This window comes from Semicossyphus pulcher, unplaced genomic scaffold (genome assembly GCF_022749685.1).
Source record: "Semicossyphus pulcher isolate SPU_LCO1_2020_fin unplaced genomic scaffold, fSemPul1.0.p SCAF_1, whole genome shotgun sequence".
Taxonomy (NCBI): Eukaryota; Metazoa; Chordata; class Actinopteri; order Labriformes; family Labridae; genus Semicossyphus; species Semicossyphus pulcher.
The window spans coordinates 6,459,823-6,485,401 of NW_027211603.1; the positions used below are offsets into that span (position 1 = coordinate 6,459,823).

The 25,579-nt window shown below is 41.0% G+C and overlaps 1 protein-coding gene across 1 annotated transcript; it reads right to left on the reverse strand.

Annotated features, from left to right (window-relative positions):
- Positions 1-7,672: 7,672 nt before the first annotated feature.
- LOC138585096 (mucin-15) lies at positions 7,673-25,273 on the reverse strand. The gene is made up of 4 exons (XM_069657375.1): positions 25,194-25,273; positions 17,239-18,098; positions 12,428-12,595; positions 7,673-9,509 (listed from the first exon to the last, which is right to left on the reverse strand). Exons 2-4 carry the CDS (start codon positions 18,074-18,076, stop codon positions 9,394-9,396), a joined length of 1,122 nt encoding a protein of 373 aa, XP_069513476.1. The 5' UTR covers positions 18,077-18,098; positions 25,194-25,273; the 3' UTR covers positions 7,673-9,393.
- Positions 25,274-25,579: the final 306 nt, after the last annotated feature.

The following is a 25,579-nucleotide window of genomic DNA, read 5'->3' on the forward strand; positions in this document are numbered from 1 at the left end:
ATGATTGCAGTTCGTCCTCCGGTTTGTGCGATTAGAGCCGCATCTCTGGCAATGGTCTGTTATTCATAGCAACGGTCTGTTATTCATAGCAACGGTCTGTTATTCATAGCAACGGTCTGTTATCGAGAAATAGCCTCGGAATGCTGGAATGAACTAATCAGAATCAAGTATTTAACACAGCCAAACCTTAAAGTCGAGCTGAAACAGCATTTCAAGAGTATCTAGCTTCCGTTTCGTTAAGTATCTCCGAGTGAAACAGGACGTGCAGGTGGGACATATCATTAGAGGGATTTGATTTGATCGTTGAGAAGTGGGCGTAGACAGACGTTCTCCACAGCGCAGTAGCTAGCTAAGTGACCGAGCGTTCTTGGTGCTCTGCGGCTAAATGTTGCAGATTGATTGGTTGAAATTGTTTGGTTCTAGCTTACGTAAGCATGCGTGAAATTTAGTTTTACCGGAAGAAAAAATGATCGGATTTTAATATAAGAATAATATAAGAATTTTTGGCCTATATTGTCAAATGGATGCACAATATTACCGGGGATGTGATCTAAAAGGATTAAAATTACATTTTTCATTTCACCTCAACTTTAACTGTAGAGGTACATTGCAGCACATTACACACACATATATACTGTACATCGGAAAAGGAATAATGTGCAATCTCTGTCTCCTCTCTCATATACACTTTGATAACTAATGACGCAGTATCTTACGGTTTCTGTAGCCCCTGTCATGCATTTACTTCTGTGCATGCCTGGACATTACTCAGAGGAGGTGCATTTAAGAACGCAAATGTCCGAATGAGTCGAACCAGACAGTAAATGGACGTTAACCTGCCAGCCCCATCCATGTTATGTCCCTCTTTTCTGAACTGGGTTGGAACGCAGCAGGTAATTGTCCAGAGCATTCACAGCGAGCAAGTGTGATGTTTATGAAGTTGCACTGACTGCTGCTTCATACCCTTTTCTGCTTGCTTGCATATTGCTTTCCACTCTTTTATTGATATTGCAGGTACATCCGAATACATGATGGAGTGATATCAATGCAAAAACAAGTCATAACATGAGTCATCTTCCTTTCTTCCTGTACCCAGGTGCCGTCCTTCAGCTTTGTGCCATATGTATGAAAGGGCAATTCCAGCAACATCCAGCCCTGATCATTTAAAGGATAAATGGGCCAATCAATCACGATGCAATAGAGTGGCACCAAACAAAAAAGCCTTCTAGACTTTCTTTCTGCTGCCAATGCCAAGTCCTTCAAGAGAAATCGTCCCTCCAAAAAGTAGACCCCATGCACTAAAAAGTACAGCTGCAGTAAAAAGTACCAGCAAGTGAAGGAAAGGCTTCGCAAAAGTCAAACTGTTCTTTTCCTGTTATTTGCAGCTATGCCCACAAGGTACCTTGTATGTTGACCAAAAATGTGCCGTGCTTTGAATACCTCCCAATCTTCCACAGGTTCACAGGTGTCTTAGTTTGCATAACTGATGGCAAAAACCCTGCTTAACTACACATGGCTCTTTAGTATTCATTGCCTGTGTATGCAAATATCACTCCCCTGTCTCATCTGTATATTTGGAAACCTTTCCTATTTGTTTATCTTTCCCATAACGGGCTCTGTCAGAGGAGAACGCTGACCTTTCAGATCCACCCGAGTGACCCAACAGCAGCAGCAACCAGTGTGGAAAGATCCCTGACAGACAATCCCCTGTCAGACACATGGGTAATGTATAAGCTGCAGAGCGCGAGCGACCTGTGCAACCAGACAGTGACAGAGGGAGAATGTTAACCTGCTGTTTGGCCTCATTTCTCACTCTCTCTGTCATATCGTATTGAGTTAGCTTTTAAATACCCAACAGGAATCTCTCTAATGTCGAACAGTGTGAGCGGTAGGAAGGTGTACTTTTTAATATGCAAAACAATACCTTCAACTCTACCCCGGCACACGCAGAAAGCATGTAGGTGTAGCATACTTCTGGGAATATTAAACACTCACTTAGTTGAACCCCTGTGGACTTGCCCTAGTTTGCCCAATTAAGACAGAATCCAGTATAGATCATTGTGAACACACCTGCACTGACACAGAATTAGTTTTTAGTTTAAGTTTTTAGGCTCAATAAGAAAAAGTTTCCTCAATTAACTGAAGTTTCACTCTTGTTCGCACAGTTTTATCATTTTATTATTAATACTGGGTTTTTATTATCCCGCTTTCCCATACGACTATCTTTCAGTGTAGAATCGTGTGAGTATGTCACTCAAATTTTTATTGTATGAAGTACAGCGGGAGGCGATTAGCTAAGTTCAACATAAAGAAAGCAGATGGAGGGGCCCTGGTCCTTGACGCACTGATTGCAGGTTCGACTCTGTGATGATTTGGCGCATGTCTTCTTCCACTCTCTCCTCCCCATATGTCCTGTCTCTCTTCACCTGTCCTATAAATAAAGAATTATCTTAAGAAAGTAAATATGCATGCTATGCAAATAGCTAAACCGGCTTGTCTTTAAGTATAGAAATTCCCCTACCAATACCATAAAAATGTACTCATTAACAATGCTGTATCTTATTTGTTTAATCAGTACTGAATCCAATGATCATGTGGAATTTTTTTGAAAGGAACTTTGTATCGTAATTAGTTACTGACACCTGTTGTTTGATGAGGAACAGTTAGAGCACATCTGATAAGAGATATCTTGTGCTAATTGAGAACAACTTCTACGGCTTGAAGCACTTTAAAGTGTCTTTTCATCCTGTACATGGACAATTCAAGATCCAACCATAGGGACGTAGCTTTAGATTACCAAAGGCAAGGTATAACTCTTTTTTAATCTAATGCCATCAAATGTGTCCTAATTATAACTTTCACATTTACTACTAACGACTGCTGTAAGTTTTTTTTTATATAGCGCTTTACTCAGTTACTTTATTACATTATTAAAAACAACTAAAGAAACAAAATAAGAACAGAAGAAAGACAATAAGAGGAACTATTAAAATAATTATGGTTAAAAGCAGTTTTAAAAAGGTCTTGATCAGAGATTTGAAGGAAGTCAGGTGAGTACAGTCTTGGATGTGTTGGGGTAGAGAGTTCCAGAGGGAGGGGGCAGCTGTGGAGAATGTTCTGTCACCCCAGGTTCGGTGCGTGGTTCTGAGTGGCAGAGAGAGGAGGTTTGCATCAGAGGAGCGGAGGCTGCAGGAGGGAGTGTGGCGATGGAGCAGGTCTGTGAGGTATGAAGGGGCCTGGTTATGGAGGGGTGAGGAGAAGGACTTTGAACTGGATGCGTTGCGGAACAGGGAGCCAGTGAAGGTTCTGGAGGACGGGGTCATGTGATCACCGGAGTGGGTGAGGAGGCGGGCAGCAGATTTCTGGATGTGTTGGAGTTTACTGAGGACTTTGGAGGATGAACCATAGGATGCTTTTGCAGTAGTCGAGTCTGGATGTGACATATAACATACTCTAGGTGTCATGTAGTAACTTGACATATTCATGTATTTTACCATGTTTTTGTATGAGTCCCTATGCCCCTACGGTTTTCATGTTTGTCTGTTTTACTGAGGACAAGAAGTTGAAGTTGAAGTCCTGGACCCAGCTCCATATTTCACATACAGACATAAGTGGTAAATGTCTTCTCATTTAAGGGTCCACAAGAGAGTAAATCATTGAACAAGACTAGGTCAAAACCTTGTATGTGGCTGACCGCATCAGGTCAATGTGCACTTTTGTGGGCAATGTGTTACAAGGACTGTCCTTATGAGCAGGTGCACGCTGCGGCCGTAGGTGAGGACAGCGGACGAGCAGCGGAGGAGCAGCCCCACCTACTCCCCGAACATAGTATCCAGAGCCGTATAGACAGAGAGTCGCGTCAGTGGAGGTCCAAAATGCTTTGTGATCTGATGTTGCAACTCTCTCTCTGTACAGCTCTGAAAGTACTGTCACTCACTCACTCACTCACTCAGTCACGTACAGACCCGTGTAGGGCTGACCCCAGCTGTTAGCCAAAAAAACACACTATTCCTTTACAATTCTGGTAACATTGTCATAACTGTTTTTGTGACACGTGTTTAGACAGTCAGTGGGGATGATCTACTTTTAACTCATCTTGATTTCACTTTTAAAGTCTGCTACATTCACAAAAGTGTGCTACACCGACCCACAAATACTCTTTTAAATAGTTAATGTGTCTCTGTTCTTCTGTTTCTCGTTGTCATTGAATCTTTAATAATTCAAAGTTTATTGGTTAAACAAAACAACAATTTGAGAAAAACAGGAGATCAGTGTGGAGTTACAGTAAGCCGACAGCTGACATTTCAATTATTGGAGTTTTTCAGTAAAAAAAACATCATTCTGAGACTTCACATCGCTCTCCCTCTGTGTCACAAACTCACTGAATGAAGACATAAAGACGCATCAATATTTGAGTGTTTCTCGCGCTGTAGCTATTCAGGTGTTTCAAGCTGTTCCTTCTTCCACATTAATTTTTCTCTGTGGATTACCTTGGCAGGTTCTGCAACAGAGGCTGAAGCAGCAGCTGCACATCAGCCTCCATCTGCCGCAGCTTCCCGCGATGCCTCCAAGTTATTAAGTAAAACTTGGGAATTTCAGGTTTAAAAGGACCTGCTGAGGTTTTTTTATAATACTGATGTGCTTTTATTCATCATACTGTTATTCATTTAGTTTAGTGAGAAGAAAAGAACAAACTGAAACAAATTCCTTTGATGTTAGGTATGTCAGGGACTATTTTCCTTCAGAATAAAGCGTCTTTATGTTACACTGCATTAGGACTCTAAAGTCAAACAGAAATTTGATTTCTAGCAGAAACTTTGATGATCTTTCTAGTTTTCAATGAATGAACCGACTTTTTATACACATTTGTGGAAACAGCCTCTAAGCTTCAAATCTCTGGGGACTGTCTCCCATGGGTGCGGCTGTCTGACAATTGAGGGCCGGTCTGCTTGGCCTGACATCGATCTGGATCTGGCCTAGAAACAGTCCAACACATAAACCCGAACACGGGCAAGCTGACGTTTATACACCTTGGTTTATGTATAGAAGAAGCTTTAGAGATTCTCACAGGTAGATTTTGTTACCTTAGGACGGAGCCATGCTTCTTCTCTCCTCCTTTTTCCACTGTTTGTTCTCAGCAACTTTATTTTGCTGCAGGCTCAGGCTATATATTTAATGTACGGTTGTGAGAATGGTAAAAAAAAAAAATGTCCCTTGGGAATATAAAAAGTCCCCAGAAATAACAGTCAGCTGTAAAGAGGCCTGCATGTTGTGCAGGACAATGAATTTTCAATGAACTCTCAGCAAGAATTTTCAGCAAGAAAGCAAATATTCCAAAATGCACCGTTGACAATTCCTTTATATGATCAAATCAAATAATCAGAAATAGCCTCACCAGCAGGTATTCCTGTATGTAGATCACTTCTTATGTTACCTCTTTTGTTGCCAAGCACTGCTCATGCTGGATTCATGTTGGGCCTCTGTGAATAATATAACAGTTTGCTCTAAACCTGCTCCTCAGTGTCCTGGGACTTTTGATTCAGTGCTATATAAATAAAGATTGATTGATTTTGTTAAATCAGACCACAGAGTATGTAAGGAGTGCTTAGACAAAGCAATGACTAACAATGACAGTACCTAACTTTGTTAACTGGCTGTGTGACTGTTCAATCTAAACTGAAGTAAAAGGTACTTTTGTCCCTGCACGAAGCATTCTCGCAAATTCAACCAACTGTTGCAACTGTTTCACAACCTTGCGATTTTGGCCAATTGCCGCAACTTTTCTGCAAATTTGACCAATCATCCTGTTTCCCCATGAGTTTGAAGTCATGAACCGCGCAGGTGCTTATAGTAGCATTACCTACTACCTACCTGTCAGAGCATGCAACACAACTGCTGGTACAGGCTCCCGTGATGTCACACATTGACTACTGCACCTCCCTACTGGCAGTCCTTCCTGCATGCACATTCAAACCTCTGCAGATGATCCAGAACGCAGCAGCACGACTGGTCTTCAATCAACCCAAACACGTCATTCCACTGCACATATCCCTCCACTGGCTCCCAGTCGCCGCTCGCATCAAATTCATAACCCTGTTGCTCGCTTACAAAACAGCAACAAAAACGGCTCCTGCCTACCTGAACGCCCTCATCCAGGTTCTACACTCCCCCCCGCCCACTGCGCTCTGCCAATGAAAGATGCCTGGTAATCCCGTCACAACAGGCCCCTCAGTCTCTAACTAGACTCTTCTCCTCAGTCGTCCCCCAGTGGTGGAACAAGCTACCGAACTCCACTCGGTCCACAGAGTCCCTTTCACCTTTAAGAAGAAGCTAAAGACCCAGCTCTTTGTGAACACCTCTGACCTTAATGATATTGATGCTATTGATGTTGATGACATCGAGGATGCTGTTGATGTTGATTAGGATATTCATGATGATGATAGCTATATTGACCTTGTTGATGTTGCTGATGATGACGGAAAAAAAACGCCCTATCCACTTCCTGTCGGCACCTGTGTCCGATCGCACTTGAAGCTGTTTGTTGGCTCTTACTGACTTCGTTCCCTCCTGTCTTGATTTTTTTTTGTTTGTTTGTTTGTTAAAGATCATTATTTTGGCTTTTTATTAGAGAGAGGACATCGGATAGTGGCGGAAATGGGGGAAGAGAGAGTGGGGATGACACGTGGCAGAGGGCCGAGGGCAGGAGTTGAACCTGGGGCCACCGCACCGAGGACTATAGCCTCTGTACATGGTCGCCGATTCAGCCGCTGAGCTAAACAATTGTTAAAGTAATTATTAACACTTGTTCTTTTCCTCCTGTTAGAAGTCAAATTGTCTGCTGTGAAAAAAGCCAACAGAACAGTAGAAGTAGAACAGCGTAAATGTAATAACATGTAGCTTCTCTTTTGCACATACTGATAGCATTGACTGTGCACGTGCAGTGCATCATAAGCATTTAATGGCTACTGACTTTAATATCATTCAGTTTTTCTTTTGGTGACTAAATAGGGAACTTGTTTCAGGGAGAACTTGTCTTCAGCTGACCTTACCTTAAGCCTCCACCTTTGCTTAAGGCCCTGTGTTCATTAACATCCACAGGCTTCCTGCGTAATGCACTGTTGACCGTCTAATTGTTGTACAGGCTCATCATCTGATACAGAGACAGTGCTTTGGGTTATTACAACCGGCTAATCTTATAGGTTAAACTCATTTCCGGCGACTTATCGTGAGGAAAATGAATTTGAATTTAGCCAGTAATAAATTTGACGTAGCCTCGATTCAGATGGCAATCATTTAATTTCATTTGAATTAATTTGGCTGAGCTGGAAGTGTAAATTAACCTGCCGATAGGCACCTAATGAAATATGTACATTCTTTAGCAACAACTCAAAGTCAGGTAATTGATTTCAGCTCCCTGCCAAACAATCACACCCTAAATTGTTGCGCTTAATTAAAACAGGCTCACATCTCTCTACAGGGCCGTTTTTTTTTTATGATGAATGAAGGAAACATTCGCTTGTACAAATATGTTTTTCATATTGAAAAATAGTTTTTGTATATTTGGATGCTTTAGTGTGTGTTCAAAGAATAAAGGAGCCATTTTCTGTTGGAGTATTTTCACTGTATTTGGAGGACAACTCGTCTGAAAGCGTCATAAAAATGAGGAGAGCAGTTTGGGGGGATTTGGTTGTTTATTAAGGCATCATTAAGTTCATTACATTTCACAAGCAGCCGTAACCGATGTAGAAGCCTCCCATTATCCATCTGCCCTGCATTGTTCCTGCAGTAATCACTGCGATTCTTTAACACTGCGACACAAAACTCCCCTCGCTCAGTCACACAAAATGCCTCTCGCGCTGATTGATGTCTGAAATTACAGCCAGGAAGGAAGTAAGGGCCTGCCGCGCCTGCCGACGAACCGTCCCACCAAAAAAAAAAAAACATCACACATCACAGAGTTATTGTTGGCTGTTTGGGCCGCGCGGAGGCACGTATCAATCATAATCATGACGCATATTGATCGAGTGCGAGCTTCACACAGGTAATGATGAGTGAAAGGACTGAGCGGAGCTGAATGATGGATGTTGTGGATGGATTTCCTTCATATATACAGTCAGAAAAGTGTGTTTTTAATACACCGTAGGAAAGTAAGAAAGTTTAGCAAAGAGCATTTATTAAAAATTGTTAAACTTTATTGTACAAAGGCACTAGATACATGAAAGATTAAGAGACTTTTCCCTGCCTATTCCCTCCTTCCTCAACCACATTGTGCCACTTTTTCTTGCTGAAGGTTGTCACTCAAAGTTCGAGCAAACTTAGGTGAATAATAATAACGATAAAAATAACATTTTTAGAAATTCAGATTAAGTTTTATTCTAATTTTCTCTCCAGGTATGCAGCAGGTAGCAGAACGTAACTCTCCAGGGTGCACACTGTCGCTACGAGGCACTAAAATCTCTGTTTGGACGCCTGGAGGTCAGAAGATTTAAACAGCATATTATGATGATATAGTTGTTGCTACTGAGTGGTGCTTAGACCAAATACACAACTCCCGTCCTGAATACCAAAAACCTCTGTCTATGAATAACAAAGCAGGAGCCCAGCCTCCCTCCACCTCCCTCCTTCCCTGGTGCAGAAAAACAAACTCAAGCCTTTGGTTTGACGGTTCGACTCTCACACTGTCGCTGCGACTGCCAATTGTGGGAAATCGTAGAGTGCAGCTCAGTTTGAACTTCTTATTGCATCTTTAGCAGCTGATTGGTGATATGGATGATGTTATTGTTCACAGTGGCTTCTGGGTTTTGTTGCAAAGGCCTCAGCTGTGTCATTTTTTTCAGGCTACAGAACAGCAGCACTGTTTTTTTTCAGCAGAAGTCGCATCCTGTTTTTTCTCTCTTCAACTGATCTGATTATATGTAAATGTCTTTGTTTGTTGTCTTTAACTGCATTCTGAGGCTCCGACTCACACAAAGATAATTAAAACTAAACCAAAAGCTATAACAAGTATTAATTTATAACATCCTTCATTGACTGCAGAGCAGATTCTTCATTCACGAAGACTTAATTTGATTCCCTTTGGCAACGTACACAAATGGCTGACAGTTAATTTTGGCTGGTGCAGCGTAGTTCAGACAGATTGCCTTCAGCGATCCCTCTATTTCAACGTAATAAATCTACTCAGCACAATGCATAATCTAACATAAGTGGCATTTGTGGTGGCTGACAACAGACCTTTACAATCTGCTCGGTAATTTCCTCCACAAATGCCACGTTCAGACAGTCTTATTTACAAAACTCCACGTTACAGGCCGTCCATCAAATGCCAAAGAGCAGGATTGGCAGACTTTCTTCCAGGGGAGTTTGTGTTTTTGCTCTGTGGAGTCTTTTCAGGTTTCAGCGGCGTCCTGGAAAGTTGGACATTTGGATGTTGTCCCCCTGGAGCGCCGGGTTGTAGTAGGCCGAACCTCCAAAGTTTAAGTCCAAGGGCTCGTTGTTGTCTAATCTGAGGACTAGAAAGAAGACAAATATTAGAATCACTTTCACCATTGAATTCTTCATTTCTAAATCCCAATTATGACCTTGTACTGTATAAAAAAGAAGAATTTATTTTGTTAATGCTGGATTTTAAATTGAAGATCTCAGTTTAGTTCTACGGCAATAAACGGTAATTGCGGGAGCGCACTTCCCAGATTTCCAGACAGTGTCTTATGTGTGACGTCCACGGTTGGCTCCGGTTGTAACTCTTGATTTTCCTCGCTGATGGTCGCTTTCCCTTTTAGATTGTTTGCCTTCATCTGAGCGTCCAATTTGTTTCTTTTTCTTTGGATTTTCACTTATTTTTGAAGTTGTATCTGTAGTCATCCATCTTTTCTTTGTTTGTTCAGCCATAGTAGATTACTGTTTACTCGCAACACTTGCAGAGACCAGGAAAGCAGTGGGCCACAGGCTCAATCATCATTGTGTTACCTCATTCGGCGATAGATAGAGACTGAACAGACATTTATTTGAATGTAAATCTTTGAGATTATCACTTTAATTACGTTTTTGACTTTTGACTGACAGAATCCATCCTTTTCCTTCCTTCCTTTTCCCCAAATTTGGACCAAGCACATCACGTTAAACATTTACAGTCCACCTTTGCACCATGGGTTGCTTTTTCCCTTACTTATCCCTGAGTTTCCTTGCTGAGCTCCCATTTTGACCCAATATAAAAAGAAGTCCATCATACAAAACTCTGACAAACTATCATTCCTGTTGAGTCATTATTGTCCTCTGCAGCCACAGCATCAGGTCCGTGCCCATTACATGGAGCAGTTTGAAAGTCTTTGGAGAATTGTAGGAAATCACTACACCTAACCGAGCCGGGAGATGAACAAGGCAGATTGAAGGGAAGTGGGGACACTGAGGAAGTTACTTACACTTGACTTCAAAATAACAACTCGGAGATAGAGGAGCAACACTTTCATAAACTCAGGGAACATTTTGCCTCAATTGCCAGAGAAGTTCAAGTTTCATGGCAAAGCTGTGTGAAGACTAAAATGAGCACCTTCCTACCTTATTAATTTCCTGTTAAAGTTTTTTTTGCACATCCAAACATTGGTTTAAGATTAGAGAATGTTGTCTGTTATGCAGACTGAAAAAAAGGAGTTATTTTATAGTGTAAATAGTTAAATCACAATTTTCCTTAGAGGAAATGATTACAACATCTTCAATGCTCAGACTCTAGATACAGGAAAGGATGTGTGCTTGGCCTTTGATTTTTGATTGCTGGAATGATTTCAAACCAACCTGCGATACCAAAGTGTAAAACTGATTTTATTTTTGTACCATATTGTTTCCATTTCAAAAGAGATGGACGTTTTATGTGATCAGAAATGTTCCTTTAGCCTCCAAGCCTCTAAACGTTTGCTGGTGGCTGAGGCTTACAGTCCCTAAACAGTAGTATTACAAGTGGAATTAAACATTAACATACAAATTAACACATCTCTCTCTCTGGTCTCTCTAAAGCCTTTTTCAGCATAAAGCCTGTGAGAGGCTAGAGCAGTTGCAAAGCAATTCGTCCCTCTACATTGTTGGAGGTACATTGTTTAAAATTGCGGTGCTGTTTACAGAATCGCAGAACTTTCCTCCTTTTTTTTTTTAAGATTACTTTCAGGCTCCACCTGCATGTTTCTCAGCGATCGATACGCATTGAAATGCATCCTGTTGCTCCTCCAGCGTTTCAGAGTGAACCGCATATAACGAGCCTGAGGACCGAACATTTAAGATGCAATCTGACTCATCTTAAACATGCAGACGTTCCTGTCTGCTTAAGCAGAGCTTAATTTGAGTTGGACCTGAACAGAAAGGTTAAATATGAGGGAATGTGGGGGAACGGTGGGAACAATGTGCTGCGTCAGTCTAAGTTCAGGGAAAGAAGGAGACAAATTTGCAAACTGTCGTAGTACATGATCCTATTTTGCATGGTGAGGTTTAGCTATTAAAGCAGGATGGAGTTATGTGAGTGTGCGTGCGTGCGCGCATGTGTAAAGGTACCTACAGGAACCACTTAAGACATGCATTTTTTATTTTAAGTGGTTTATTGAGCTGCATGTTTCCCGAAACAGGGGAAGCAGTAGGAAAACACTAAGTGATGTTGTTGTAAAATATAGTAATACTAAGTAATTTACATGAATGTGACATGTAAGTAAAAGAGAGCATCATAAGCTGTGCATACATGAACACTAATGCTCCACAACTAATCAGAAAAAAGCTCAGTCAGAATGAAGATGCTCCGTGCAGCATCCGAGCCGATCGACAGGAATTTTCAGTTGGGTTACAATATTTTCAATTGGAAAATATACAGGCCCTAATAATTCTGTAAACATTAAGTTTGATTGTGCTTGCTTGCTTTTTAATTTGAGACCTCAAAACATTTGAATATTGTTGAACAGCTTGATGGAGGGAAGGCTCAAAACAAGTTGTTCACACACTTGAAAAGATGACCCCCCCATTCTTGTTAAAAACATAATCTTCTTTTCGGATATATGTCAGGTAGATAACACTTCGCATGTCACAAAAGAGATGCTGTGATTTAATGCTCTGGGGCACGTAAACATCTAATCTGATCGGTGTATTCAGCCTCCATTTAAACAGGTAAGTAGGAATCTGTATTTATAATGATTTCCATCAGGTTTAATTAATAATGTCCTTGTAACCACAGCTATCGTGCAGCAATAATAATGGGCATCAAACTGTATTTACCACAGTTTTATTTGAGCATTATTACAGTTTGCAATCTGCCACCATCATTTCAGAGGTTTTTAGTTACATGAGAAAACATCACCAGATCCCTAATTACATCCTGATAAAAACATTCACAGTGTAAACACACGTGCTAACAAAGTTCAGCACAAACTGTGTGAAGGTGTAAAAAAAACAAACCTACCTGGGTCCGAGGGAAACTCCTCCACCAGTTTCCTGTGAGAGAATCCCTTCTGGTGTTTGTGTTTGAGGATGACAAAGGCCACCAGTCCCACGCAGGCCACAGCCACCGCCGTTCCCAGTATTGTCCCCCACGCCGAGTTTCTGCGTCTCTTTGGATCTGATCCCAAACCTTTATTAGAAGAAAGAGGTTAAGGAGGAAGGAGAGAGGGAGATAAATAATTTGTCAACAGCAAAATTATTCACATCAACCGTTTTCTTTGGGGGTTAATTGTCTGATAATTATAGCTGAAATGTGCTTTTTGAAATCGTGTTTCCACTGGCAGCACTCTGCAAAGACACCTAATTAGTCAGCTGTACCGATTTGTCTAATTGACGCAGCAATAATTAATGCAATTAACATCCCAAAATCATGATAATTTCTGGAATACATTTGAATATGTTAAGGCGGCAGGCTGCTCTCATCATGTAGATCGACTGAAACGTGAGAGAGTATTTCTCACGCCCATTATATCATATCACCTTTAGCTTTATACGCACCGCGAGTCTGAATCACATAACTGATCTAATTTCTTCATGCACATGTAAATATAGCACAGAGCTAATTATTTTGCACTCATTAGCATCTATGATAGCTGCACAGGTGTGAAGATTATGATGCAGACGCTGCATGCATACAGTTAAAGAGGTCGCAATGTTACAGATGCTTCGACTAACAAGGCTGACCTTTATTAACCTTTTCTATTCTAACAGATAACATAATGCGTAAGTGTGGAAACATAAAGTTCACACTTTACAAAGTGTAATTGTTGAAGTTATTTTTACTCTATTATGTCACTGTTTGTGTACAGCAGGAGGGAAAAGGGAGACTGTGAATGTGACAATTGTTTTCAGTATCCTTTGGCGTAGAAATATTTCATCTGTATTTTATCAGGACTCACACATAAATAATTCAGAGGCTCTGTTTATCTATAAATGGCTCAATTTACCCACTTGCTAGGATCAATTTACCCCATAACCTGAGGGAAGTCGAACAAAAAGACATTTTTTCATACTCTGTGTATCAGTTTTCTCAAGATGCATTTGTTTTTACTTTAGTTGACAGTAGATGGAACAAAAACGTACACACTTCACTCATATTTTATTATGTCTTACTTGTTCTTGCTGGGAAAGCAGTTTTTGGAAAGATGTCGGCAAGTTTCCCAGCTACTGTTGGATCACAAATATACTGCACTGCAGCTTACTAGTGGTTACTGTAAGCTATATTATGATTCCAAAATATTTTAACTATGATTCTGACATGTGCACTGGATATAGATACTCTATATTGCCTTAATCCAAATGCCTTGTTGGTTGTACCCAGGCTGTCTGCACGGCCTAATGGATGGTAATGTTAATGTGATAATCTCAAAGATTTTCATTTCAATATAGAGGAGCAACACTTTCATTAAGTACTGGGAACATTTTGCCTTAATTGCCAGAGAAGTTTAAAGTAATAATCTTAAAGATTTTCATTTAAATAAATGTCTGTTGAGTCACTATCTATCGCTGAATAATGTTACATAATGGTGATTCAGCCTATGGCCCACTGATGAAAGCCTTTGCATTTGCAGTATTATAGACTGAGTGTCTGTAGTGACTTTCACAGAGAAAAAATCACAAGCGGCGCCCAGTTAGTGACGCGTCTTCCATCAGCCAGCAGTGATTGGTCTGCCAGAGAGGGTAGACGGAGCTAAGCGGCTGCTTTTCTGGTCTCTGCAAGTGTTGCGAGTAAACAGTAATCTACTATGGCTGAACAAACAAAGAAAAGATGGATGACTACAGATACAACTTCAAAAATGAGTGAAAATCCAAAGAAAAAGAAACAAATTTGACGCTCAGATGAAGGCAAACAGTCTGAAAAGGAAAGAGACCATCAGCCAGGAGAATCAAGAGTTACAACCGGAGCCAACCGTGGACGTCACACATGCGACGCTGTCTGGATATCTGGGAAGAGTGCTCCCGCTATTACCGTTTATCGCCACAGGTGCCGCCAAAGAGAACGAAACTGACATCTTCATAATTACCACTATTATTCTGTCTGTTGTTATATGTCAGTCCATTGCTAAGGTCTAATGAAGATCAACAACTATTGTATTGAAGGTTATGAAATTTGGTACCAACGTCATAGTTGCCCAGTGTATGAATCCCTCCGACTTTGGTGATCCCCTGACTTTTCCTCTCTTGCTACCATGAGGTAGAAAAAAAACTACTTTTGTTGGATGGATTTCCGTAGAAGATGTACATTCAGTGCCTTGCATAAGTATTCAACTCCTTGGACAACATTTTTCACTGTTACAACCTTGAATTTAAATAGAACCATCTTGGCTTTCTACCATTTGAATCACAAACAAAAACCATACATCTGTGTGATGTACCAGTATTCAGCTGAAGGCAGTTGTTTCCCCTTATGTAAGTTCAACAACTTTAGCTAAACTACAATCACGGTCCCACAATTCTCATCTGCAGGTTGTGCTTAGTGGTAATCAGCAAATATTAATTTACTAATACTGCTAATAAGATGATGAACATTGAAATTATATTAAACCTCAGCATGGTAGCATTGATGTTGTTAGTATATTAGCATTTAGCTCAAAGTATCCTAGTAAAAAAAGTATCCTGAAATATGAAGAAACTCCAACAATTTAACTCTTGTATTTTCTCTCGGCCAAGCAAGGTCATGCAGCCGGGGAGGATGTGTATTGTTTTAATGTCAGTAAAAGAAAAGTTGTATTGTACGCTCATATTTATAGACTCTATATTTATCTGTACTCAGCCGCCTGCGTTCTTGTACAGTTTCTGTGTACACGCTGTGCCTGTCATGGTAACTGTGGAGCTGCTTTTTCTTTCCTGCAGTTTCACAACTGTGTTCCTTCTGTTTATTGTCATCATCTGTTAGTGTTATGTCCTGCTGTCACATCTGTCCGTGTGATGTGAGTTTTATTTTAATCCAGACCTCGTGCCAGCTCTCTACAGGCCGTTTTTTCCTTTCTGCCAATGTGTTGGTAGCGAGCTCGCCCACATACTTTGCAGTAAAAGTATTTTAGTTTTGTATTTTTTTGCAGGAAGATTATCTCTCCAAGCAGATAGATAGATAGATAGATAGATAGCACTACTATATAAATGATAAGCTCCCTTTTTCAGGCCTCTATCTTTAATCTCGTGATCAGCACCAAAGCGTACTCTCACGCCCTGCACAGAGGCAGCACAAGTATCTTTGACCTCCCTCCCTGACCGCCTCTTTCAGGTTTTTTATCCACTAAAACAGGGTTTCATTGTCCTGCTGGGAAGGTGGTTGTAATAGACCCCTTTACTCATAGCAGCCACATCGATAGCGCCTGAAACCCAATCCAACCTTTTCCTTTGAAAGAAGGAGCGTTTGTCCTCTGCCAGTGGGAAAATAGATACAGGCAAATGTGGGTCAGGGAAAGGGCGGAAAAAAAGCAATGTGTAAAACAAGAAACAGTGATATATGCTGTTCGGCAATAGGCATTGTGTTACATTTAAACCAGGTCTCTAAAGGTGATCTGTAAAGGATTTTGTGCCGGTTATGTAGCCTTTTTGCTCCAACCTTAAAGCCTCTGGCAATTTTGATTGAATGGTTTAAAGGCATATGATATCAAAGTTAAGAGTCGCATTAAACATCAACTAAAATCAGAGTGAGAATAAACCTTCATAAGTGTCTGAAAACCAAGTTTACAAAGAGCTGGTTGTGCAGGCCTGTTCCTTTACTTTCAAGAAGTGCCAAGGGGCCGGGTATTTTTATTTCATAGGTCCTTACGTCTGTAAAGCCAGACATTTAAATACGTTAACGATGCACCGTTTAATCTTAAAAGACAAATTGGATGTTGTTTGGATAAACACAAAGTTGCATTAAACTTCTTTTTCTAATCAGTGTGACTGTCCAAAATTCCATCTACCTAAACAGCCTCTTTAGCTCAACCTCTTCAGTAAAGTAAGTGTTTCTTTTCTAAATGATCAAAGGGCTAGATTGAGAATATAAAGGGATGATTCTGCCCATTGGTCGTCAGTTAAAAAGGACTGGCTTTCAACCATGTAGGAATCTCAGAGCACATTGTCACTGACATATCCCTGGCTTCACATACAACACTGGTGCGTAGTGCAGCCCCTAAACAGTATGTTTGAGCTGCTAAGTCAGAAGAGGAAGCCCTGCCATATAAAGAATGTTAATTTCAATTGGTCACTGAATTTGTGAGTTACAATATGCTTTGCTATGCATAGCATAGTTAGCAGTTAACGCAATGCCAAATATTGTAGCTAGCTTTAGTTAGCTTTAGTGTAAATAATCAACACCCACCGCTAAAAATAGATCAACAGCTCGCACTGTAGCCGAAGCTACACAACTGCGGGTCGACAATAAACCACAGTGATCAATCACCCACTTGGCCCACACAAGATGCTAACGCTAGGTGTAAGTAGTCGAACAGCTGCTGTGTGATTTTCCTTTGATTGGATTGTGGAATTATATGTACTCCAAATTCAGAAAGATTACATAATCTCTTCTCTAATCTAAAATAACAATATGTTAAATTTGGATTGATTCTTACTATTATTTGCATACAACCCTAAACTTCATAGTTAGAAGGCTAGATTTTGGTGTCCGGTGGCTTGAACCAATGTAAGCTTGGCATTGCACAGAAACGTTATGTTTCCTTGATTTATGTCTCTAAAGTGATACCATGCTGTTACAAAGGCAAAGAGCAAAGACACATGAACCTCCACCAGATACTGTGACACCTGAGTCTGCTGCAGTACCTCTTTCTGTGTTGCTCCCTGAGGCTGAAGCTTTGTCCGTGTTGTTGGCATTCCCGGATGCATTCAAGGGAGCGGCCGTTGTAGTCAAAGGGCTTGTTTCTGAGGTCCAGGACGGCTCCAGTGTTGTTGATAAAAATACAGTGGGTGTATTGCTTGTCTCTGGTGTCGTTGTGGTTGGTACAGTTGTTGTACTGGTGGATTCTGTAGCATTAATCGGCCCCGTAGCTTCCTCTGGTTTTGTTGTAGCTTCTTGTGTAGCATTAATCTCTGTAGCCAAAGTTGTCATGTTTAAATCATTTTTATTGGAGTACTCGAGAGAGCTGGTGGTGTTTAATGCCATTGGATGAGTTGTGGAGGGTTGGGTAGTTGTTGATGTCGAGTTAAGAAATTCATCCTCGGCTTCTGTCATGTTGATGTTGCTTGCGTTTGGTGTATCGGTAGTTGCACTGATTGGAGAAACAGTGGCGTTCTTAAACTCAGGTTGTTTGGTTGTTTCATTTGGATGCACAGTGGTGGTGACAACCATATCATTATATTCATTTGCATCCATATTTCTGCCGGCCACATTCTCCTCTTCCTCAGTCAATGGAACCATATAGCCAGATGCTGTCCCACTGTAATCATTACTGGACTCCATAGCAGCTGCATCCTGATCATACTCCTTCCCCTCTTTAGAAACTGCAGTGTTTTGACTTCCGGCTAAATTTTTGGCAAATTCACGGAGCCAGCTTGGATCAATCGTCCGCCCCGGAGAGTCGGTTGAGTTTTGGAGCGATGCCAGGTGAAGGGCTTGGACGAGCAGAAGGAGACCTGCTGTGATTTTCAAACAGAGTTTCATTTTCCCCCCTTTTGGTTTCACTCTGAAACACAAGAGAGAACATAAAACATTATTTTATTTTGTCAAATACACAGAGTCCACTGTTGTTTTCAAAGTGGCCCAAGTTTGGCAGCTTCAGGTTTACATTTTATCACTGCGATAGGACTTTAGATGTTAGTGAGGACTAATTAATACAGAATACAAAATGGCTGGGATGGGAATAATGTTGTCTATTTATTAACATTTTTTTGTTCAGTGGTTTTTCTTTCAAGTCACTGCAGATTTTTGATTTGATGTGATTAACGAACAACAAAGGAAGTCATCTTATTGAATTGAATTGGTCAAGCTTCACAGTTCATTCTCGACCTTGAAAACAATTAAAGGTCTACTCACTCGAACACTTTCATCTGTATCGGTCTGTAACATCATCTTTGTCAGCAAAGTTCATTCAGTTGGAACTGTAGTATGTTAAATCATTATATTCAGCTCTTTTCAAACACTTTGTCCACATTGTCTTAAAAGCTAGACTTAAGGTTCAAAGCTCTAAAAGCTGCAGAACAAAGTTAGTAAGAAGTAAGTGGACCTTGAATGGGTTTTTTTGGGGGGGCGGGTTTCAAAGTTGTTTCAAAGTTCAAACAGAGAGTACACAAGAAGTCCCAAAATGGCCTGGTTTAGCTCAGTTGGTAGAGCAGGCCCCCCATACACAGTCACAGTCCTCGACGTACTGATTGCAGGTTCGATTCCCGGTTTGCCGATCATTTGGTGCATGTCATCCCCCACTCTCTACTCCCCACATTTCCTGTCTGTCTTTGACTGTCCTATCAAATAAAGGCATAAGCCAAAAAAAAAGAACTTTTCATTCATTATCTTCCATTTGTCCAGGTAAGGTTGCTGTAGCAGCAGGCTAAGCAAGGAGACCCAGGCGTCCCTCTCCCTAGCAACATTTTCCATTTCCTCCTTGGGGATTCCGAGGTGTTCCCAGGCCAGGCGGGATATATAAACCCTCCAGCCAGCTCTGGGTCTGCCCCGGGGTCTCCTCCCAGTTGGACTTGCCTGGAAAACCTCCACAGGGAGGCACCCAGGAGGCATCCTAAACAGATGCCCAATCCACCTCAACCAGCTCCTTTCGATGTGAAGGAGTAGCGGCTCTACTCCGACCTCCCTCCGGATGTCTGAGCTCCTTACCCTATCTCGAAGGCTTCAAAGCCACCCTGCGGAGGAAACTAATTTCGGCCGCATGTATCCGCAATATCATTCTTTCTGTCACTACCCAAAGCTCATGACCATAGGTTATGGTTGGAACGTAGATCGACTGGTAAATTGAGAGTGTCGTCTTAAGGGTCAGCTCGACCACCACAACGGTCTGGTAGAACGCTCGCATTACTGCTGACGCTGCACTGATCCGTCTGTCAATCTCACGATCCATTTTAGCCTCACTCGTGACCCCTACCCCAAGATACTTCCCTCTTTCACTTGAGGCAGACGCTCCCCACGCGAAAGAGGCAATCCATCGTTTTCTGGTAGAGAACGATGGCCTCAGACTCGGAGGTGCTGACTCTCATCCCAACCGCTTCACACTCGGCTGCAAACCACCCCAGTGCATGCTGGAGGTCCCAGCTTGATGAAGCCAACAGGACAACATCATCTGCAAAAAGCAGAGATGAAATTCTGAGGTCCCCAAACTGGAAACCCTCCTCCCCCGGAACCGGTGACAAGGGACAACCCTGGTGCAGTGCTCAAAAAATAGTTTGAACATCTACACGTTTTTTTCCTGCCAAGTCGCTATAAACACTGGTATGGAGAAAATGGCCTCATCAAATTATCTTATTTTTATTGATATATTAATTTTAACCATATCATCCAATTCACCTTGGGTGTCCACAATCTGCTATATCCATGAAATTTCAATGTAACCTCCCAATACAGAGTACAACAACATACTCACAGTCTGAGCTGTTACACGAAATGAAGAGGACCTTTGTTTGCCGAGGATAATAAATTTAAATATTTTCTGATTATGATTTATGGTAGGCTGCTATTAGCCAACAAAGGTGCATTCAGTGTTTGTGTTTATTTCCTCCTCACCCATGGAAACCTATTCATGATATAAAATTATATAATTACAAGCCCGTCCCTTGTAGTTTTAAGACAAATTATAAAAGCATTGGTGGCTGGACATAAATGCATCATCCAACAAACGGAAACTAAAATCAAAAGAAAACTATGAGGCAAAGAAAAAGTGTGTTTATTGGTTTCTTTCTGTTTCCTGCTTCCTCTGAGTGCCTGTGGAGTCTGTTCACCGCCTGCTCGGGATAAGCTCCATCAGGAAGGAGCCGCAGGTGTTAAACTCGTGTTTGTCGCAGGCTTCAGACTCTGCCTGACCGCACGCAAAGACTCAGTGTGCTACAAGACATCTCTGTTTGTTCCCATTTTCCAGGAGCACAAAATCTGCTGCTCAGGTCGGCCGAATCGACACAAGTCAAAGTGAAAACCCTCAAACGAGTTGTCCTGTTCCACCTTAGGTTTTTAAGAAGCTGCTTGGAACATGGGCCACATCAGAAACTCGTTGGTGAATTTCAGCGCTGTCATGGTTGCATTGTTACACAGCGAGTAGTGTCAAACCAATCTCTGGTGAGATCAGTGCAGTGTGAATTCACACAGGTGCCCTCTTAGCTATGTGTTCTCCCCTCGGCTTCACTCCAATCCTCAGATGACTGCGGCTCCTGTTGTTCCCTGCAGGGCCCTCTCACTGCGACTCACTTTGTTGATCGCTTGCTTTGTTCTGAGCTCATTCTTGATACGAGCGGTGCAAAAGGCTCCGTCTGCAGAGTGTAACATTGTGGCCTGCAGCGTCAGAGGGTTGTAAATGCAAATGCGGTGAGTTTTTACAAACCTGTCATAACATATTACAGTATCTTAATGAGTCAATAACGGAACAACTAACCATGGACACACTGAAAAGAAGTCATTTTCTCTGAAACGCATTAACCTCAGGACAATTTGCCTCTTTATGCAATCAAAAACAGTAAATCCATAGTCTTTTATAAACACTCAGAAAAGGTGCAAAAAAACATGAAACTGCTGTTCTTTAATAAGTGTGAAAACATGCAATCACGTTGTTTTTTAGGCTCCAATAAGCCAGGAGTGTTCATCTGTGCTCAGTTTCTCACCCGCCTTGTTTATCGTCCACACATCAGCCGCGTGTCTGTGTTTCTCTGCTCCGTGTGAAATAAATGGAAAACCTGTGGGCTGTTGATGCAGCCGCCTGCTGCGTGAACGCGGGATCACTCAAAGGGCTCATGTAAGTTTACTGATTACACCGTACTTAGAGCACATTATTTTTGAAAATGGCCAAGGATGGATGGATGGCGGGGAGGGGTAATGAATTCAGAGCTTAAATGTTAGAATTATTATCAAGATTAAACTGACCGCTTTATCTGCACCTCGAGTTCGCTGCTGTGAACTTGATTGTTCCTTCTTAGCATCCTAAGCACTCTCAAGTTAAAGGTTAGCGTTTCGACTCGCCTGCCAAGCTGTCAGCAGACAAAATAGAGTTGTTTTCAGTGAGAAACATCCGACCGCAGAGTTTGATATTTTGTTGTGGCAGCTTTATGGTGAGCAGAATTTTAAGATTACACTGTGTGGAGACCTGATACTAAAAATAACACTTAAAATGCAAAATTTGGCATATTTGGATTACATTTATGTACATTTGATGATGTGTTTTGTTCCGTATTCCAACAATTAAGTGTATTAAATTTGCGAGAGTTGTAATTTGTGCCTTTAACTTGCTTCGTCTGCACCAGAACGCCATCTAAATGTTGTTTTTTTGTACAGTTTGAAGCCATTTCATCTGACCAAACAAAGTTGACATTTTATTTGCTTAAAGCATTGTTGAAGTATAAGCAGACTCACAGTACAACTTCCATTTGCTATCAGGTCGTTGAGTCTGAGGAGAAGGATTGTATTTCATATTTTATTTGCTATCGTTCGACATTTATTGAGGTGTAACTGTTCTTTTGCTTTAATTCTGTCGTTGCTATTGTGTGTTTTGTTTGTAGTGTCTTGTAAGCCCATGTGGGCTGGGCACCTTTTTGTGCATGACACGATAAAACAAACAAACTAACACAACACTGAAGATACCATCAAAAAAATCACATTATATAATAACCTTAACTTTTACATTTATGTTTTAGGAGTGTAAATGTCCCAACTACTGTTACTTTGCTTTGCAGGTTATGAAGCTAATTTATCCGCAGCTTTGCAGTCGTTTAATGGATTAAGTTAATTTTAAGAGTTATTGATAGTTTGTACACCCACCGTCGTCTGTGCAAGCGGCCTTTTAAGACCCAGATTTACAATTATACCTCGGTGTTAACTTCTCGTGGACATAAAAATTCTAACAATAAGAAATAAGGAAGTCAAGTTATGGAGTATGAAGAGCGAGAAAGTCTGCGTGTAGGGAGGAGGTTGGGTTAAACAAACACCTGCTATAACTTCCTGTGTGAGGCTAAACTTAAACTTAAAGTTGAGTTATTTAATTTACCTAAATATAACCAAGTAGTCTCGTGCCAAAACCTAACCAAACTGTAACTGCTTTATAACGTTAACCATTGTAGTTTTTGTGTGAAATGGCGACGACCTTTGCTGCCTTTCGTCACTCTCTCTCTCTCCGCACATTTTAACAATACATGCTGCAGTAGTTTTGAACACACAGGGCATGTTGAGGTGTGTATCCTCACACACACCCTGAACCAGACAGCTGAGAATCATGTCAATACAGCCAGATATTTCAGAACCAGTATATCAAGTGCGGTTTGTTTTCATTTGGACTGTGTTAATGTGCACAGCGTCAACACGGACCAGATTTAACATCACACACACCAGATAATAAATCATGACTTTTAACTTGCGTAAGAAATCTTTCAGGTGACCTGTATTGACGTATATCTGCAGAGACAATAGAGATAATACCACTGTCTGTCTGTACGTGTGGGTTTACAATTTCAAACCAGTCATTCCAGTCTTAAACTCAACGCATCACTTCCTGTCCGTTTAAAAATACCCTCACATCCGTCATCACATCGGACACAACCCCCCACCTGTTCTTGTAACATGACAGCAGACTATCCACCCAGGTGAGAGGGTATTTGGCCTGAAGCGTCCCACCTCTGCCCTGCGGACCACAGCCGGTCTGAGAAGCAGGCAGAGATCACTTGTGACCCTCTGCACTCTGAGAGCGTGGCCTGTTAAAAATCGTTCCCACTCTGCTGGTCTGTCAGAGTCTGTAGCAGCTTTCACCTCGACGGCTCTGTCAGCCGTGACTCTGCAGAGGCCCGGTCACACACAAACACACACACGGACACCCAGACACCAATAAACATCCTGTTAACACGCACACACCAATAACCTGACATTTTATGTTGCTAACTACTTTGGTTGTTTGGAGTTCACCTGTGTTATTATCACATTTAAATGTAACGTAATTTATGATTCGTAATTTCTTCATGTTAATCTTTTAAATTTATCACATCGTAGTACATCTATATCCCTTTTACACAAACTCCCAAACAGGGTTAAAGGTGACGTAGTACATTTATTTCAGTATTCTTTCACATTTTAAAGATAAATATTGTACTTTATACTCAGGTTTGAGGGGTTACTTGTTAAAAACTAGTTATTAGGTAAATTAGTAACCTAATGCAAGTATCACAAATTCAAAGTAATGTTACTGATTACATTTTTGATTACTTCAATACTAAATCTACAATTAAAGACAAGCGAAAAGAAATCTACACCCAGTGAAAGCCTTTTTTTTGTCACCACAGGCCATGGCAACTTTGAGGAGCGGTTGTTGTCAGACTTGTGTATTGTAAAGTGTAACGTGTGTGCGCAGGTGCATGGTGTTATCAGAGACGGTCAGACGGACGGTTTAGAAATGAGACGCCAGATGTTACGGAGCATCTTTGGTATTATATCGTCTTCATTTTAAAGTTGTAGTCCTGCTAGTAATCCCATTTTTAATAAATGTATCTGTAATCTAATGACCTATTTTTTTCTGCAACTGTAACCGAATACAGTTGCCTCTTTTTGTATCCTAATTACGTAACGCCGTCCCCGTGTCTGTTTTACTCCACGACAGTGATTTAGCAGCTTCAGTGACATCAGTTTAGAAATACGACGCTTTGTTTTAAATCAAACTACACAGCAGCATCTGAAGCAGTTAGCTCAATCTTAACAAATGATCTAGATATATATTTATGTAACATATGAATCGTATATTGGGCTTTACTTTCTATCTTATCTCTGTTTCCTAAGTGTCTTTATTGTCCTTATTGTGAAGCACTCTGAGCTGCGTTCCTTGTCGGGAAGATGCTTTACAAATGAAGGCTGTAACTAAGTTTATAATTATTATTATCTATTTATTATATCATTGACCATTGACCCCTTTTATTTAAATTTTTTTAAGTACACTTTGTTACAATGTTACAATTTAATTTAGCAGACGCTTTTGTCCAAAGCGACGGACATCTGAGAGTTAAACTTTCACTTTGTTTCTTTGGTTCATGAACTTATAGATACATTTTTAAAGCTGCTTTTTTACTTGCAATTGTGTTTCTTTTATAGTGTCATTTTTTACTCAAGTAAATCATGTCAGTACTTCTTCAAGTCACTGCACTGAAAGGCCCTTTAGTTTCAGAGCACGCCGCTGTGAAGCTGACTGACACCCGTGTTACTGCAGTTCATCTATCCCCCTGTCTGGGTTATGTAAGGTCTTACAGTATGTATGCCACTCATTGTTGGGATGTTTTGGTACCTAGAGAGAAACTTTTTACATTCACACTGAACATAAAAGCATTTTTGTTTCTCTATTTTTAAAAAGAGGAAGTATGAGCAAAAGAAGCCACATTTTAAACATTTAGTTATTTTTCATGTTTTCAAATTAAGAATGACTTTATAAAAGGCCTTTACAGTCGTTTAAAATAAACAAGGTTATTAATATTAATAAACAAAATGATGACTCTAATCTTGTTAAACATATTTAGACAAAAATCCATCACCCAGTTCACAGCCGCACACATTTCCTGAGAGAAAAAAACAAGACAAAGACTTAAATCCCTCCTCAGTAAATCCTTACCTTATTCTGAGGCTATATCAGATGCGAACAGGTGCACAGGCAACAAAATCTCTTCAGTGAGCTGCCAGCGTTTGAGAGTGAATCAGCGATCGGCCTGCAGAGAGAGAGAGAGAGAGAGAGGGAGGCATGAGGGAAAGAGGGAGGAGGGCCCAGCCGAGTGGCATTCAGGGAACAACCTGCTCAACCTGCTTCTACACCTGCCAGCGAAGGCAACACGCCCTGAACCGCATCCAGTTGCACGCTGTGAAAAGGCCTCACAGGACGGGGATGGGGATGAATTTATAAACAAGAGAAGAAGAGGAGGTTTAAGTTTGGAGGATGAGTGAATGTGTTACAGTCTTGTTGTATTTTCCTGTCTTATTAGGTTGGTTGTATTTACTTTTTGT